Source organism: Ipomoea triloba, chromosome 15, assembly GCF_003576645.1.
Source record: "Ipomoea triloba cultivar NCNSP0323 chromosome 15, ASM357664v1".
In the NCBI taxonomy this organism is placed as follows: domain Eukaryota; kingdom Viridiplantae; phylum Streptophyta; class Magnoliopsida; order Solanales; family Convolvulaceae; genus Ipomoea; species Ipomoea triloba.
In genome coordinates this window covers 5,630,590-5,649,816 of record NC_044930.1, presented here as the reverse complement: position 1 = coordinate 5,649,816, position 19,227 = coordinate 5,630,590, and the positions used below count along the sequence as shown (strand labels likewise).

Sequence of the window (19,227 nt, the reverse complement as noted above, 5' to 3'; positions counted from 1 at the left end):
AATATTTAAAAATTGTGTACCAAATTTACAAATTTTAATAGTTGAGGACCAAATGTGGAATGGTCTCATACTCGTGGGATCAAAAAGTGAAAATAACTCATGATAACATATTCTCTTCCGTGCATCATAGGGTAAAACATTAATTAAAAAATGAAAGGTACAATGTAACAAATATGTTTATGCAATAATAATTAATTGGCTTTTTATGTATTTAATTAATAAGTAGTTTATTTTTTAACGCTGAGTGAGTTGATCAAGTTACATTTAGTCAGTTTTCAAAAAAGTTACATTTAGTCAATACATAATAAAAATTTTATTTTCACCTTAATTAAGAGCTGATCACTTTCACATTAAAAAGATTTAAGATAAAATCATGAGACAAACATGGCATTTTTCTTCTGTTATATGATTGCTATGTGTTAAAGAAAATTTCTAAATTGAACTGTACTATATGTTTATAATTAGTTAGAAGAAATCAAAGAATAAAAATTTAAACTTGTCAATTTGGACTAAATATAAATTTAAAATTCAAAACTTTTTGGTCTTTAATATGATTTTTATTGTTTTGAATTTATGCTTAGCCTATTCTGGGTGCTGCCAAAGTGGCAAGTGTATGAATGATTCAAAACATTTAATTCAAATACCGACTATGCTCACCTTTTCTAATATAACACTATTGATAATTTGATTTATTTTACCTTTAAATTTAGTAGTTATAAGTTTGTAATTCAACTTTAAGAATTCATCACCATTCTTTTATAGAGATTAGTGGGTAAGAAAAATCGTGAGATGTGTCTGAACTACCCTACATGCCCTAATTGTACATTAGCACTCACAAGTCACAACAAAGCAAAATATATACCTCTGATAGGGAATAACCCTCGGACGTATGGCTATATATTCACTTGGTATGTATTTCGTATACCCCGATGGGACACTTCCCGATCTTAACTAACCCCATACGGGTCTGACCCGACCCTAGTTGAGATTGGGTTTCGTCCCTTTTAAGATTACTAGTTATTATGTAGTGTACCCTAAGCTCGGTTCCGACCTTAACGCTCAAACCAGATATCTCTAGCAGAATGACAAATAATACCTCTGATATTGCTATGCCCAACTGTGTCGTAATTAGATTTGTCGGGAATCATCACCCACGTGGACCTATAGTAGAACATGTGGTGGGCATGCTGAACCCCCGACATGTGCTCCATTCTGACCTCTATAAATAGCTCACATTTAATGCCTGTTGGAGGGACTTTTGAACCTTTTTACTAATAATATTTTTTAGCTCGACAACCTTTGACCCACTATCTATGTTGCCAAGCTCACGGACTTTGTTGTAGAGTATATTTAGGCGAATTTAAAGACCTGAGTGTATTTACCACATCAACCTCCTTTTTTTTTGGTTGTTGATAGGATTTGAACCTTGCGCGGTTGCGCCATACAACAATTAACAAAGCAAAGTCTCTCAATTTAGATTCGTTTTATTTAGAGTTAATTCCATTTTTGGTCCTAGATTTATAGGTGGCATTTCACTTTTAGTCTTTTTTTTTTTCAAAACATCCACTTTTGATCCTAGTATTATTGTGACATGACCATTTTTGGTCCTCCATCAACAAAACAGTTTAAATTTCGTCAAATACAATAGCATTTCAGTCTTCAATTTTGATGTTGTTTCAAAAAATAAACATAAAAAATATAGCGGGTCAACCTACTTTGTATAAAAAAGATCAAAATGTCATTGTATTTAACGCCATTTTAATGATTTTCTTGACGGGGGACTAAAAATGGTCATGCCACAATAATACTAGGACCAAAAATGGATGTTTTGAAAAAAAAGGACTAAAAGTGGAATGCCACCTATAAATCTAGGACAAAAAATGGAATTAACTCTTTTATTTATGTTAAATTTAAAGGCTAAAACGCAAACGCGCCACCATAAATGCTTCTCTATGTAGGTTCATTAAGTCACTACAATGTCTATAACATTTCCTTACCTCTAATTAACTTACAATTTCTCCTAAATTTTACACCTTTCATTCACACAGTAATGATTATTCAAACTTGTCAACATTAATACTTCAAACAACCATTGATGCTAAAGTATTTTTTTAAAAATAAATTTTGATATAAAAATATTACAATTAACACTATTTCTTTACTAATAATTTTGATCAAGAAGATAAGTATATACATGTTTACCTTCAATATTATTTATTTAATTATAATATAATATTGATAATAAATTAATTTAATTATAATAAGTTAATTATAAATATAGCTTAGCATGGAGATTACACTAGTAAATTATTTTTCAATACAACATAATTAATTAGTGCGGAACAATTTAAATCATTTTCCGTTTGAATAAAGTCTGGTTACGGCTATAGTGACAGTTAGGCCTAGTCAAATAATCCACCCCATACAATAAACAGACAACGACTTGACGGAGTCTCAAATAATCTAGAATCGCAATATTCATGTCAATTTTACATTAACCTATCAATTGTTAGATTTATTATTTGAATGTTAAAACAATTTTTTTTGTTAGTTTATTTTATATCAAATGTTTATATCGTTTAAATTTGACTTTTGTTGTATTTTAATAGAATTTTTATATTGTTTTTTTTTAAATAGAATTTTTATATAATTTTTATAAATGCTAAAGAACTTATGGTTAAACGTAACTCTCCCAAATGAAAGATCAATTGTAATGGGAATATGATACTTTGTGCTTTAATAGGTTAAAAATGTATATACAAAAAAATACTATATTGTAACAGAGTTCGTATAAAAATCATAAAGATTGAAGATATGGATAAATCCTGATTCAGGTCTCAATCATGATTTCCTGTCTGAATTTTCATCTCTTTATTACAAAGTCTTAATGAAACCTTTACCAAGCAAACAAATCCCACGGCATATTTTCTTCAATTAACAAATACCCTTTTTTTGACCTTGACCACTCTTTCTTCAACTTTCATCATCCTTTATCCTTATTTTTCCGTCTAACAACTCCCCCTACTGTTTTTAATTTCATCCTTACATTACAAGTCATACATATATCATTACATTTTTTGACCCATCCTTTACACGTGATCTTTCTAATGCATTTCACTTCTCTCGTAGTTTAAGATCTGTTACACAATGTTAAGTGTACTTAATAAACACTGATTGTAATTTTTTTTTTTATTTTCTTTAAATTCAAGTAAATGTAAGCTGAAGTTTAACCATTACACAACATTACAAGTTTGACTCCCAGCATGAGTAGTCTATTGATCTTTCTAGTTTGAGTGGATCAACTATGAACAATCTAGACTGATTTATCTTTTTGTGGTCTTTTGGCAACTAAGATCACAGTGTACCAAAGTTATTCCGTGTGCACCTTCAGATGATGACTGCCGACTTTTTTCTTAATTTAAACAAAAAAATTATTGAAATAAGGGATGTCATGAGATGGTGGGAGAGAAGAAGAAACAGTAAGGAGCAGAATGATGGGAAAGTTGAAACGTAGTACAAAGGCAACACAAAAGCCAAGACCAGCCAAAAGGAACAAAGGCCCAACCTCATAGCAACACATCACAACACAATTGTACTCTTAAAGACAGCAAAACAGAAAGATCATAGTACTACTGATATATATATATTTATACATATACAATAATAATACTACCATACATACATCTCTTTTGTGCTGCATGCTCTTGAAAGGGGCTACACAGACACAATCAAAATCAAGAAAAAAAAAAAAGAAAAAGAATTCCTTAAAAAAGTGTCATTCCTTTGGATCCACAGCCAGAAGTGGTACCACCTGTTGTTCGCTCCACAGAAACAGCTATAATTCCCCCTTTGTTTCCTTCCCCATTCCTCACAAAACTTCAAGAATCAAACCCACTGTTTTGGTTCCAGAGACTAATGTTACCGACAGTATAGGCACATTACATACACACAAACATCTAACCTTAATTTTCCTGAAATTCACCGGAAAGAATGGGTGCCCGTTGCTCAAAATTCTCTTTTTGTTGGTGGCACTCCCACCTCAAGCCTTCCCTTCTCGACTCCTCTGATCTTGGTACATGCATATATGTGTATATATATTCGTTTTTAATGTGTATTCACGTGAATGAGCTGATTGAGATTGATTTTGTTGCAGAGAATGGGGAGAAAAACGCGTTTCCGCCCTTTACTCAGTTCAAATTAGAGGAGCTTAAAGCTGCCACTAATGGGTTTTCTTCAGAGACCATTGTTTCTGAGCACGGAGAGAAAGCGCCAAACGTGGTTTACAAAGGGAAGCTCAACGATGGCCGATGGGTCGCCGTTAAACGCTTCAATAAATCTGCTTGGCCCGATTCTCGTCAATTCATGGTTAGCATAATACACACAAAAAAAAAAAAATTCTTTTTCAGTTTTTTAACTTTGTATTGGGAGTTGGGAGGTTTTTTGTTATTGATGTCTATGTGTTTGTGGACATTTTAATGGCCAGGATGAGGCTAAGGCTGTGGGGAGTCTAAGGAGTGAGAGGTTGGCAAATCTGATAGGGTGTTGCTATGAAGAGGAAGAGAGATTGCTGGTGGCAGAGTTTATGCCCAATGAGACTCTTGCAAAGCATTTATTTCACTGTGAGTTTTATATGAATTGTCTTGTGAATCCTTCATTCTTGTTAGATATAACCTGTTCTATGTGATGGGTTTAGGTTGTAGTTTAGATCATGGAAAGATCCCATTGCTACTCTTGTCTTAATTGGCATATCTATGTGACGGTAATAATCTTACCGGGAAGTAGTTATGTGTAAGTAAGTAAACAGACAAGTAGTATTGCCGATTAGTTCTTAGTACAAGTTTTTGTGTGTCCCCGGCCTGTTACATGGGCCTAGTATTTATATTAGGCAATGGCTAATAAGTACAACGGCCTTCTAATAATTGCAGCGCCCTCATAAATGTGATGACCCTCCATAACTGTTGCTTCTTAATGAGGTTGGGGCTCTAATGAGTAGAATGGCCCAACATTAAGTGCCTAGGCTCACGGGTCTGGGTTGAGTCTAATAACTTATCCAATTATCTTGTTACTATGATCTGATATAAGTGTTGCATCATATGGCATAGGGGAGAACCAGCCAATGAAATGGGCTATGAGGTTGCGGGTGGGGCTTTACTTGGCTCAAGCTTTGGAGTACTGCAGTAGTAAGGGTAGGGCGTTGTATCACGACCTCAACGCTTACAGAGTCTTGTTTGATCAGGTAAAATTGGTTGCGCCTCGTGGTTACCTTAATTAGAAATTGTTGGTAGTTTGCAGCTCTCATCTTGGTTGGTTTTCTACAGGACGGTAATCCTAGGCTGTCTTGCTTTGGTTTGATGAAGAACAGTAGAGATGGAAAAAGTTATAGTACAAACTTGGCTTTCACTCCTCCAGAGTATTTGAGAACAGGTAGTGATTATCTCTCGATCGTTAAGCATGTTTTGGTTTACTTTTCCATATTAGGCGTTCTTGAAACTTGAAGATGATGATTTGCTGTTTTACCTTACCTATAAACAGACGTAACTGGTAATAAAATGTACGATTTGCAGGAAGAGTGACACCCGAAAGTGTAGTTTACAGCTTCGGGACTGTGTTGCTGGATCTTCTGAGTGGAAAGCATATTCCTCCGAGCCATGTAAACTTATAACTTTGAACATATTAAATGAAGATTCACACATTGCTTCAATTGTTTGAGAAACCATGGGCCGAGGTTTATTATTTCTCTTTACCCCGTTCAGGCACTTGATTTAATTCGTGGCAAGAATTTCCTGATGCTCATGGATTCTTGTTTGGAGGGTCATTTTTCTAACGATGATGGAACCGAGCTTGTCCGGTTGGCCACGCGATGTTTGCAATATGAAGCACGCGAGAGGCCTAATGCAAAATCTCTTGTCAGTTCCCTTTTGCCTCTCCAAAAAGAAACAGAGGTATGAACATGCTAGGTGGATTATATCCCTTTAATTAGGCTTATTTGATCACAGCTATCCTCACATTAGTGTTTGGTCCTATCCTGCATAAAAATCTATCCTAATCAACATTTTCGCAGTTCTAGTTATAATGTTAGCTCCTTGGTAATGCTATATTTGGAATTCATGTACTACCAGGTGCCATCGTTTACTTTATTGGGCATTCCCGATGAAATTTCTACCCCGACAGAACCATTGTTGTTGACTCCAATGGGAGAAGCATGTCTGAGAACGGATCTGACTGCGCTTCATGAAATACTCGAAAAGACTGGGTACAAGGACGACGAAGGAATTGCCAATGAGGTTTTTATCCCTTTCTTGCTCACAAAAGTTTGCAGTCTTTTCTTTCCTAGCTCGCATAATGCTAGGAGAGAAAAATTAAATGCAATCGATTCATCTGCATAATGCATTTGTTGATAAATGTGGTGCAGCTATCTTTCCAAATGTGGACGAATCAGATGCAGGATACCTTGAATTCAAAGAAGCAAGGCGATACTGCTTTCCGTGCCAAGGATTTCACCGCCGCCATTGATTGTTATTCACAGGTATGTTCATTTAATAGCTAATTCTCTCTGCATAGGCTTGTTTTGAAACTGCCTGAGGGCTGTTGGGCTTGAATTACTTGCCCACATTAGGCAAAATCCCTTGCCCGGGGGCCTCCACACTTTAGGCCGACAGGATTTGTGGAGGTGGTAAATCACGGTGACTCAGCCGCTCATTAGGTGGAAGGACTAGTGCCAGGTGCCCACACTACAGCTGCCCCTGTCAGAGCTCGATCCTGCGTCCTTACTCACAATTTGCCAGCTAGAAACAAACTGAATTACCAGTGGAGATGTCCGAGGCTAAGTAACATGTTTTTTTTTTCGTGTAGTTCATCGAGGGGGGGACGATGGTGTCGCCCACGGTCTACGCTAGGCGGTGCTTGTCCTATCTGATGATGGACATGGCGCAAGAAGCTCTAGGGGACACGGAGAAGGCGCAGTTGGTGTCGCCTGACTGGCACACAGCCTTCTATCTTCAGGCAGTTGCATTCTTCAGTCTGGGGATGGAGAATGATGCCCAGGAAGCTCTGAAGGAAGCCACTCGTTTGGAAGCTGAAAGGAACACAGTTTGAAAGTGTATAGATATGTGCTTTTTTGTTGAGTTTTATCATCTTATGATTTTATTGTATTTATTGGTGTATCCTCTTTTGCAACATCCAAGGATTTTCACAACATTTTGATGTTGATGTCTATATTTAGCAAGTATTTTATAGAAGTCATGTTGCATTCCCTCAATTTAGTGAGAGGATAATGTTATAACTAATCTGGATTTACTTGAATTATGCCCTCAAAGTTTGACGCTTACTCGGTGATGAGAGAAACCCACGACCACAATGAGATAAATTAGTTTAGGTGATCAGTTCAAACCAAGTAAAAGAAATTGTCTTTCCGATATAAATTAAACAAATAAAGTTGCATTAAACATTACTCGATCAATACAACAAAAAGAAGAAGAATTCAAATAACATTATAATAAATGGGTTTTCCATTAATGACAATATTATAAATTTTAAAAAAAAAAAAAAAACCACTCAAAAGCACTAGAGTGACTAGACCTTGTTAAGGACCTTATAGTTCAGTGACATAGTCGTGAATTTACACCATGGCAAGCCGGATACACTCTCAACAGTGATGGGATAAATCTAAATTCCTAAATGAGGGGCAAAAGAACATTGCAAGACAATATTAACACTATATCTTCCCATGTTTATATGTTGGCTGCAAGACATTCTTATCCTAATCTGTATAGGAAAACAAATCTTTATGGTTTCACAGGCTTTTACTGCATTTCATCCTACCTAAGATGGAATGTTAAAGTGGAAGAGCCAGGAGATGACAAAGGCAAATACCATACAGGCCAAGAGGAAATTCAGGAACCAGTGTCCATTTAGGCAATTCCGAGTCTCAGGAGCCGAGGATGTTGGCACTGCTAACACAGCATTCGTTGCCAAATCGTTAGTCTCAATTGTTGGTTGTGCTGGCTCTACGTCGTTTGGACCAACCAGATTGCGTACTATTGAATTGCAAATTTCACACACCCTGAAAACGATAACGATATCAGAAAACAAAGGACCATGACTGAATGACTCAAAACTAATTTGGCACAGAAATATTTCTTGCCAAATCGTTAGTCTCAATCAGCACTACCAAACAGACGTGAAGCGATATCACAGCACATATCTTGCATACGCATTATGCACACACAAGATCAATGGGAAAACATTGTGGAACATCAACTGTACATGGCAACTGTTATTGTCTAGAGAATTTCCGTTTAAGGTTTAAAAATATCAATAAGAAATAAACAATTACTGCCTTCCCCATACAGCTTTCTCGTTTTCAATTTTCCTTTTGTCGATATCTTACATTAGATGTCTAACCAAAAATAACACCAGACATGGTGGTGTAACTTATAGCATACAAGGATAAAAAGCTCATTTCAGAATATAAGAAAAATTTCGGCTTTAAGTGAAACTAAAATCCAGCTAATTAATAGTGGAAAAGGTCATGTTTGCCATAACAAGTGTGCTAAGAAAAGATCTAGAAAATCAGAAATAAAATATACAAAGTGGAGCAAATAATAGTCCTCTGTCTGGCCAAAGAAAAGAACTTTACTCACAAGGGTCAAATCTCCACTTTTGAGTTTTAGACAAACAAAAGTGCAAAAAAAAACAAATGAACTGATGGTGAAGGAACTGATAGGGTGTGTTAAGTGGTTAGATATCTTCATGATATTTCCTGATTCTTTACATGTTTGCTTTTCATTTTATTCTCTCATCTTCTTATCTATCTGTTCCTTTTCCTTTTCCTTTGTGTAATTAAATATATCAAGTTATCTTCCTTTCCCAGTCTTCCCCCCTCCCCCACCCAACTGGACCCCATGCAAGAATGGAGCAATCTTCTGTGTTACGCTTACTGAACCTATTATTCTCAAAGATCATATAGCAATAGAGAAACCAAAAAAAAATAATATACTAAAAAGCAAGAATCACAGGAGTTGAGCATTACTTTACAACCAAGTAAGCACTAATGCCTAGTACAGTAAAACAGAACCCATATACAGAGCTGTCTATCAAACCAACAAGCAATTGCAAAAGGAATAAAGCAATCAAACGCAATTCTAAAGATGAGTAGGGGCAACTCCAGTCAAGTTGGTCAGAATGTTGGACTTGATAATAAGGTTACACGTTCAACACCCAACGAGAGGAACTGATTGGCCTTCTTAGTTTAGTTTGAGCCGGTCAAGTATAGGCAATCTAAGTTGGTTTAGCTTTACCTAGAGTAGATTCACAAGTAGTGGCTGCGAGTTTCTCTCGTCACCAAAAGATACTACACTAGCAAAATTCTACATGTCACCAAATAGGCATCTAGAATTAATCAATGAAAAAGACGATGCAAATTCTCATGAAATGAAGTAAAATGGAGTTAAAGGCCATGAATTTACTCACTTATTTCCTTTGATTTTGAACCAAGTCTCAGCACAATGCTTATGAGCAGCTGCCAAATCATCTTTACAAGAACACCCCAACTCAATGGCGACCCCAGACTCAGGGCCAGGGCTCTGCAAACTCAAGTGGCAAATCCTACAATCTCTATCTAATTTCCCCAAATGCGCCTTGCTTTCCCCAACCCCACTCTCCAAATCCACCGAGCAATCAGACTCGGCCGCAGACGAGGCTCTCCGGGACTCCAACGCCGCCTCCGCTATCTCAAGCTCAGACCCATCAGCCGTGGAATATAACTGGGAATGGCAAGACCCCTCGTCGGCATCGGAGAAATAAAGGCTCCCCTCTTCCTCCCCCTCACTGCCACCGCATTCTAAATCCACGGCATGGGCCATCTCCACTCGCGCCATTGCAAGGACCCAGAGTGAAAAGATAGCACCAAAACCTTAAAGCTTCAGTCTTTGAAGGCTTCTCAAGAGTCCATAACCACCAAAGCCTTCGATCTCAATGAAATTGCAATTTAAAACCAAAAATATTGAACACTAATTAAGTAGGTACACTATTAGGTGATCCATCAACTTCCCATTTCTTATAAATAGGCAGATATTTAGAGGAAAAAGCACTTACAGTGCTGGGAAGAGTGGAGAGGCACGGATTGCGTTTGTGAGGGGGAAGATGACACTCATGACAGACGCACTGCCACTCTGGTCTGTGGGAGTTTGCCTCTGTGCCTCCTCTATAATGGGTAAGGCATCACACAATTCCTCCAGTTTACATAATTACGTAAACTTATTTCATAACATAGGCATTCATGGAAAATATGTTTTTTTTATATATATATTTTTTATTTTAATATAACTCAGCTATTTTGCCAGACTATATCTTGAACTGCATAAACTTGTTTTAAGCTTATCAAGAGATAAATCATGTCAATTTAGGTAATTAATTTTTTATTCAGTATTTCTGCCGTAGTGAGAAATAAGTTAGTTGATTTAAATAAAATTTGTATATATTTAACATTATTCTAAATAAATTATTTGTCTAATTGATGAATATTCAAAAGTAGCTAATAAATATACATATTTAGTCTGTCAATTATTATGATATTGTCACTTTTAGTTCTATATTTTTAATCTGACCGTACCTAATCTAATAATTATTGCTGCATACATTTGATTCTCTATTATATGATTTATATCTTTCATATCATAGAATAATTTGATAATTTTACAAATTTAGTCACTTGTTTTGTTGAAACATGTTCATAAAAGATATAATAAACAATAATTTGATATAAACCTTTTTTTTTCTTTGACATCTTATATGTTAAATTGTGTATAATGTCGATTATGGACATATTAAAGCAGTAATTGAATATTAAGACTGTGAAATTATTAGATCATTTTAGAAATTAAAGTCAATTGAATAAAAATTATAACAAATAATCAAATGTAGATAAGTCATAAAATTAAATGTGGTTAAATTAAAAGTAAATTAAATGTGATAATACTATAATGATCATGAGATTAAAAGTGATATTTATTCTAACTCGTATATGTGTCACGATTAACATTATTTTATAGAATATTTGTTAAAAAGTTGCAATGTATAACATCTTTTATTCTTTATTCTATTATAATTATAGTATGCAAAATTAAAATATTCTTTCACCTAATATGTGGGTATTTTTGAATTGAGATCTATTATTGAATATATATATATATATATATATATAAAAGTCGGCCCTCTAAATTGAGCTTAAAGTCTTCTCCATTAAGAGGAGGCAAAAAGATGTATTGAAGATTTGAAGTAAAAGTACATATGTACATAAATAGTTGTATCGTACCATTATTTAAAGCAATGCGTGACTTTTTTTTATGCGGTGCGTTTCTTCAAGGCAACACTACAGTACATGGCCAAGCTAAGGGCACGTACAAAAGTTATAACAAGCAAGCATTTAACGAGTTAATTAACGGAGACCCGGTGATGGGTAAATAACCCCAGGGACTACTGTAGAAATATAATGTGTATAGTCCGTGTATTATTGTACCTCTAAAAGGTCGAGTGTCCTTAGAAATTATTAAGGGGCAAGTGACCTTTGGGGAATATTATATTCATGAAGGGTCAGGTCCTATTCCTATATAAAGGATCTGACCCCTGTTGTAAAGGGGGGGCTCTCATCCTTTGCCTCTCAGGATCTAATGATTCAATATTCACTCTACTCTCCCTCTCTCTTGTTCACTATGGAGTTCTTGGCTATTCTTCTCCAGGGAGGAATCCATGGCTTTCCTTCTCAATCATACACACTCCATACACTACATCATACACAATCAAACATCACGTGGTGTAAATCCGTACTCCGTTTACATTTACACCATCACCCGGACACATTTGTTTCAAGTCGTAGGGTCTGCTTATAAAGTCAGTTTTAATATGTGTAGTTTTAGTTTTAGACCCGAAAAATTGTCTTACTGTGAAAACATTACCGTGTTTGTAAGCAGTCGTTATACTGTGGACCATGGGTCATGGTTGATACTGTAGTTGTGTTGAAATGATACTAGAGTTGTGTTGAAAGGATACTGCAGTTGCACGGAACAGAGGACGTGTCATCCATTTAGAACTGCAGTTGTGTTGAACGGATACTGCAGTTGTGTTGAAAGGATACTACAGTTGTGTTGAACGGATGAATGTCTTTTGTTCCGTGCAACTGCTGTTTTCTTTCAACACAACTGCAGTATCCGTTCAACACAATTGCAGTATCAGCTATAATCATGATTCACAATGCATTGTGGACCATGATCCACCATATAATTTGCGGTTTGCAAGATATAGAATTAGTTACTGAGCAATGTGTATGGAAAGTAATTGTGTTTGTTAGAGCAACTTTAACGACGGATTTTTGGGGTTTTTATGTGTTTTTTTTTTGGGTGAATTTAATAAGAGAGAGGACATGAAAGAGAAAATTTTGATTAACAGTGTTGTGTTGGGTGTTTTTTTGGAATCTACAAAGAGGAAAAAAAAAATAACAACAATAGCAGAGCTAGTACGTATTGTGTGTACTAGGTCATCAATTATAGTGATTTTTTTCAATTTAATCATAAATTTTTTTGTGCTTAATTAGCTCATCGATTTTGATAATATTATCCAATTGAGTCATCGACTATAGTAGTTTTTCTCGATTTAGTCATAAATGCCTTTTTTTTTTTTGCTTAATTAGGTAATCGACTTGGATAATTTTACCTAATTGAGTCCTATGTTAATACCCAATTTAGTAATCGACTTTAATAGTTTTACCCAAGTTAGTATTCAACAATAGTGATTTTAGCCAATTCGGTCATCAATTATAGTGATTTTTCTCGATTTAGCCCTGGATTCTAACATTCGAGGACTCAATTGCGTAAAACCATTAAAGTTGGAGACCTAATTAAACATAAAAAGACGTTTGGGACTAAATCGAGAAAAATCACTATAGTCGATGACTAAATTGAATATTAACTCTCGACTGTTAGAACTTAGAATTAATGACTAAATCGAGAAAAATCACTATAGTTAATGACTAAATTGGATAAAATCACTATAGTCGAAGACTAACTTGGATAATATAAGAATAATGTGAGTTATGGGGAAAATAATTGCAATTCAACGAGAAAGAAATAATATAAGAATAAAGTGATAATTTAAATTCCAGTGTTTGATTTGAAGGAATCGAATTACTGGGAATTTCAATTTTATCCATGAGAATTGGAATGAAATAAGTAATATAAAAACCAAAATGACCATCTTATTATTATTATTATTATTATTATTATTATTATTATTATTATTATTATTATTATTATTATTATTATTATTATTATTAAATAACAAATAAATTTGTTTCAAACCTATAATGCAATGCATTAATAGCTCTCAAATTTACTTAATCTTGCAACGTTAAACTTCATAAGCTCAATTCAAAAGACATCATAAAAATAAAAGTACATAACTTAGTTAAACAACAACAAATCATAAAAGGGTAATTTTGTTTCAATATAATGATAATTTTTTTATGTAGAAAAGAGATGAGCAATTTTGTTTCAATGTTATTTGTTTTTCTTCCCAACTAATGGGAAATTGAAATATCAAAGGAGTGGAGATCATGACATCTGTAATTTTTTTCCCATGTTTCTATGTTCTTACAAATCCAGGAATTTATGTTTGTTCAAACTCATAAACATTTACAAAACAACATAAGGAGTTAAGTTTTTAATTTCGTTTCATCCCAAAACATTAAAAAAAAAAAAAAGAGAGAGTTATAGTTTTTTTTTTCTTTTAGTACTATTGACCCTGCTAAAAGAGAGAGTGTTATAGTTGACAATTCATAATTTCATATTATACAAATGAATGACTAAAAATATTAAACTAAATTTATGACAATCTAAAATAAATTGAAATTAAAGGTAAAATTAGTGCAATAATTAAAAATGGAATTAGCTCCTTTCTAGTGGCCGGTGGATGGGTGAAATTAATGAATGCCTAAATTTGGAGGGATTTAATTATGGTTCACACTCTCATGTAATACAAACTATATAAGTTTGAATTCTAAATTTATCCGTCCATTACCATTAAATTAAAGGTCAAATACATTTATCCTTTACCCCTCCCCTCCTTTTTTAGTTTATATACCCTTAGTAGGATTTCAAACTTGTACATTTGTTTGCAAAACAGAAATGAACTTATGCAGTTGATTTGAGTTGATTGATTAGTTGAGTTTTGTCCCAAACTTATGTATTTAATAACGGTTTGGTGTAAAGTGTAAAGACATCATAGCCCATGATTTGATTTTTCTAGTGACATATATATATTCAATCACGTTATATTATCACCCTCACCTCATTTGATTAACTATATAAAGTTTGGGAGGAAAAAAGACTATATAAAGTGAAAGATTAGCTTTCTTAATTAGCTTAAAGGAGAGATTAGACATCATGCATGCACACTAAGCGTGAGTCTTTCGATATGATAAAGATGGAATAATTGCGAGTTAATTATGTCATTGGAATTATAGATTACATAATTTATTTTCACATATGTAATAAACCATAGGAAATGTGAATTTCACGACACGTTCTAGCTCAGCTAATTATGGCCATGAAATTATGAATTAGTTACAATCCATTACTATAAACTTTAATAATAAGTATTATGCGTGAAATGAGTGGTTGAAAAATGAAATATGATTTTTTTTGGGTGAATAAGTTGGTTTTACAAAAATTATATATATATCAAATATTTTGAAAATATACATACTAAAATATATAATTTGAAAACAATAAGATTTATAATCTCGCAAAAATAATCTCAATCAACATATATATAAATATATAAACACAAAGGGATTTAAATTTTATAAACAAAATCATCCACAAACCAAAGAAAAAGGAGAAAGAAAAAGGGATCCAAGTGGTGTGATACTCACAGTTTCTTTAAAATCGATTCGATGCCTACCGATGGTGCTAGAAGCGTTGTAGCGTCAGTCTCTCGGGATAAAATGAATCAAGGATACTATAGTTCGAGCATTCAAATATAAACCTGAACTAGAACAATAAGCTTGAACACTAGCAATTTTTAAGAAGGAAAGGGCAGAGAATTTAGAGGAAGAAGACCATGTTTTAAGAGAGAAAAATCAGATTTTCTTGGCTACAAAATCTGCCCAAAAACATAGGATTATATATGGGACCAATTAAATTTTAGTATAATTAGTCACAATAAATCTGAATTAATAATTGGATTATAACGTTTGAAATAGTTATATTTAATATTAAAAATAATATTTGCGGTTACGAAATTAATATACAATTAATTCATACCGATCATTAATAACCTGTTTCAAAACACTGAGTGATCGAGAAGTCCGTTCAAAAGTAAACAACCTTTCGGAACTGACCGAAGAGAGCCAAAAACAACTTACTCTTCGTAATTAAGTGCAAGAAATGCACTCTTCGTGAGTGCACTAAAATGAAAGCACCACAAGGTGCTAGCTTAAGCACAAATTGGTGTTCTAACTTCTAAAGCGGCTTTAAAGATCGCACCGAGTAGTGGTAATTAACTAAGCACCACCGAAGAGTAAATTCTGCAAGTAGTATCGAAAGGTAGTGCTTAATCAAGTTTTTACTTCTCTCAAATTGGTCCATTTTGATAATTAATTCTCATTCATCTATTACTCATTTTTAGCGTATAATATATCAAGTTCTTTGTCTCAATATGAAAATGTAAATCTGATCTACTTTGAACCGACCCAAATCGGGGGTGGACCTCATATATTTGTACCACAAAATAGCAACTCAAAGTTATCATTTTAGTTAAAAGTTTCAACAATTTTCGGGCTTTAAGGTAAATAATTCAATTTTTGTAGATATATTTTTAGTTGAGCCTCCTCAAATAATAGTTGCATTATAAAATGTATGCAATATACATTCATCATTTGTTGAAATTGGCAAAACTTATTTTGAAAACCAACGACAAACAAATTGGCAAAACTTATGATTATAGAATATTATAAATAATTTAAGAGAAATAACATTTTATGTTGGATATTTGTACAGTAATGGAGATTAATGGTTCAGATGTCTACCATGCAAGCTTAAATAATATTTGGAGTTGTGGAGTAGTAAATATTATTGAGTTTGGTAGAGATGATTTTGGGTTATTTGAAAGGTCCACGAGAGATGCACGAGAGATGGTTTATCTCTCGGACGTATGCTTCGTGAAGCCTTGCTATTGATCTCTCGAAGGAGCCACGTCTCGTACGTGATGCCCCTTTGATTATACTTTGAGAAGCAAAGTCTTAAATCATGGGAAATGGTTTGTGTTTTGCATCTTGGAAGCTAAGGATCAGTGCACGTGTATATTCATATATTATCTTGTTTGCATGGTTCTTGCATCTTAAGATATTAATATATAAATATATACTATGCATGGGTACACCTCATTCGAGAGGTTCGAGAGGTCAAATCTCATGGCAAGATTTATGTCTCGAATAGGATGGTGTACCTCTCGAAGGCTTTATTAGGCATGCACCTCTCTAAGTGATATTTTGCAAAGCAAAATCACTTGCATGGAACTAAGTTTATTTCTCACAAGAAATGCAGTTAGCTTGCACGTAATTAACCCTTGTACTACTGCATGCGTAAGTTATATTTATATTTTGCTTCCATGGTGTCTTGCATACAAAATATTAATATAAGTATGCTTAATTAATTATTTTGCATAATAACTTACGTGAATTAGTTTGTTTAAATCCCAAAATCAGTTATATTTCATATATATCTTGGAAGTTGGTTTTGTAACTGCTATAAACTTCCAGTAACCTCTCCTAACAGTTAGATTTTATTTCTATAAAATCTTAAGGAGATACGTTTGATGATATAGACAACTTAACTTGTTGTTTAACCTTGATATTTCACAGTCCTACAATTCTTCAGGAAATTCTTAATTGAAGCAACTTAAGAGTTTCATTATCTTCTTGTATCCCATAAGATTAAATCTGGAACCCTGTTGTTTTTCTAAGAGAGATTTAAAGCTTATAGGAAAGTGATTACACGCCTGAAGATACCAGATGATCCGGTTTTGTTCCCTTGTTCTTCTGTATTATTTTGTATCTCTTTTGTATTACAGATAGCAGCAACATATTTTTCCAACATTTTAGTATATAAATTGTAGGATCAAACGCTCATCTATCAGTGTATCAAAAACTATAGCTAATAGGGAAGACACTAGTCTCAATGGACCTGTGATCCTGACACCAATTATAGGATCAAGTGCTTATTATTATACCAAAAGCTATAACTAAGCTAGTAGTGAAAATGCAACTTAATTTCTTTATACAGTCAGCGTCACAATCTGATGACATAATGGTGGACTCCCGCAGCCCAACATAAATTATACGCATGATGTAGAATCAGTTTCTAAATATTTCGGGGAAGAAATTTATTTATTTATTTATTATTATTATTATTATTATTATTTTGAAACAAAATGGATAAATTCATTAACTCAAAAATCTGAATACAAACTTCTGGGTGCATGTGTGGGCTGGGGATGGAATGACAAATTGCTCATCAATTATGGCCGCCTCACTCCATTGGGACAGATAAACACCTGCACTATACTGGGGGGGGGGGGGGGNCTAAATATTTTATTATAAAACGCAATAAGCATATGAAAACCATCAATTTAACCAAATCTTCATCTACTGCATGTATTTAGTTGGCTGGAGATGACAAGCGTACTAATCAAATTACCTCGCATTAAAAAAAAAAAAAGGAAGCGAAGATAAAACTTTCTCCAACTTAGTTTTACCACCTATTCAACATTTAATTGCTTTATGAGAGAATCTTGTTTTGTAGTTGGATTCACGGTATTTCTTTTTCCACTTTTAATCTCTTTTGCTCTTTCTTTATGTCATGTTAACGTACTATACGTACTTCCCTTTCAAACGGGGTTTTCTTTGTCTACGCCCAACTGCTTTAATTTTACCGGCATGTGTATTTGTCACAAATTTTATTCGATTACATTCTTTTTTAAAGTATAAAACAATTTAGTTAAATTGTGATTCTTGAAATAAGTAATTAATATATTATAACCCAGATAAAATTAAGGGTGCGTTTGGTTCGCACATGGGAATCGGAATCGGAATGGGTATCAAATACTTGGTAATGGTAATGGGTTTTGGTGAAAGTATTTAACATGTTTGGTAATTGGGTGGAATGGGAATGATTATTAATAGTTGATTAAGAAAGGAGGGAGGGAGATGAAACCCTTATTTAATAAGGGTATGAGTTTTGTCATTAATGAGGTATTCCAAACCTATAGTAACATTCACAAAACATATCAACCAAACACAAACAATCACTTTCATACCCATTCCTTATGACTAAACCCCCTAACCAAACACACCCTAAATATTATAATTGTATACATCGAGTAAGTATAGAACATATACTACCTTGTAAAGAATCAAGTATTTCAAAAAAAAAAAATTATAATTGTAAATAGGACAAATAAAATGAAAATAAAGAGAATAATTATGTTATGTACTGATTAAATTTATTTTAAGTTAAAATGGCGTATAAGAAGATAAAAGGGTTTTTTTTTTTTTTTTTTTTTTGAATCTCTGATCTATCAGTGATATCACACAGTAAACATATAACATGATTTTAGCAAGGGAGAATCCCATCTTTCTTAAAATAAAAGTTGAGACATCCTATATAGTGTTGGATTAGACATCCTATAAAGTGTTTTACTATTTTCTAAAGGTGTGGATCTTGCTTTGTTTACGTGAATGTCAAGTGATTCACCCACTGGATCATTCGTACCCTATTTGACAAATTATATCATGCACTATGTAGTCCATCTCACAAGATTAATTTTGATACATATTTATTTTTGGTACTAGTATTTTATATATGTGATGCGTAAGAATATATGCACAACATGAATTAATTTCTTGATTTCAAAAATATATGCACAACATTAATATTCAATATTAAAAATAATAGTATATAATTTTTTTAAAATTCATAGTTGTAGAATCATATTATATTAAAAGTATAATTGATAATTTGAGTAATAATTATGATATGATTAATTAATACTATTAAAGTAAGAATTTTAAATATGATAAATTACTAAATATAATTATGATAAGATTTAATTAAAATCTAAATTAAATCAAGCTTATTTCTTATATTACTTCAATATATAATGTCAACCTACATT

General features: G+C 33.4%; 2 protein-coding genes across 2 annotated transcripts; one reads left to right on the top strand and one right to left on the bottom strand.

Annotated features, from left to right (window-relative positions):
- Positions 1–3,990: 3,990 nt before the first annotated feature.
- On the top strand, positions 3,991–7,283 carry LOC116006086 (serine/threonine-protein kinase BSK6-like). The gene is made up of 10 exons (XM_031246353.1): positions 3,991–4,072; positions 4,154–4,365; positions 4,484–4,619; positions 5,103–5,236; positions 5,319–5,424; positions 5,565–5,650; positions 5,754–5,942; positions 6,120–6,284; positions 6,413–6,526; positions 6,853–7,283. Exons 1-10 carry the CDS (start codon positions 3,991–3,993, stop codon positions 7,093–7,095), a joined length of 1,467 nt encoding a protein of 488 aa, XP_031102213.1. The 3' UTR covers positions 7,096–7,283.
- Positions 7,284–7,470: 187 nt separating this feature from the next.
- LOC116007195 lies at positions 7,471–10,269 on the bottom strand. The gene is made up of 2 exons (XM_031247807.1): positions 9,472–10,269; positions 7,471–8,062 (listed from the first exon to the last, which is right to left on the bottom strand). The coding sequence occupies exons 1-2, from the start codon at positions 9,876–9,878 to the stop codon at positions 7,822–7,824; spliced, it is 648 nt and encodes a 215-aa protein (XP_031103667.1). The 5' UTR covers positions 9,879–10,269; the 3' UTR covers positions 7,471–7,821.
- Positions 10,270–19,227: the final 8,958 nt, after the last annotated feature.

Coding starts and splice junctions, on each gene's coding strand:
- LOC116006086 (XM_031246353.1), top strand. CDS start 3,991: ATGGGTGCCCGTTGCTCAAAATTCTCTTTTTGTTGGTGGCACTCCCAC. Junction 5,237..5,318: donor ACAGAGTCTTGTTTGATCAG/GTAAAATTGGTT, acceptor GGTTTTCTACAG/GACGGTAATCCTAGGCTGTC. Junction 6,527..6,852: donor CCATTGATTGTTATTCACAG/GTATGTTCATTT, acceptor TTTTTCGTGTAG/TTCATCGAGGGGGGGACGAT.
- LOC116007195 (XM_031247807.1), bottom strand. CDS start 9,878: ATGGCGCGAGTGGAGATGGCCCATGCCGTGGATTTAGAATGCGGTGGC. Junction 8,063..9,471: donor TTCAAAATCAAAGGAAATAA/GTGAGTAAATTC, acceptor TATCGTTTTCAG/GGTGTGTGAAATTTGCAATT.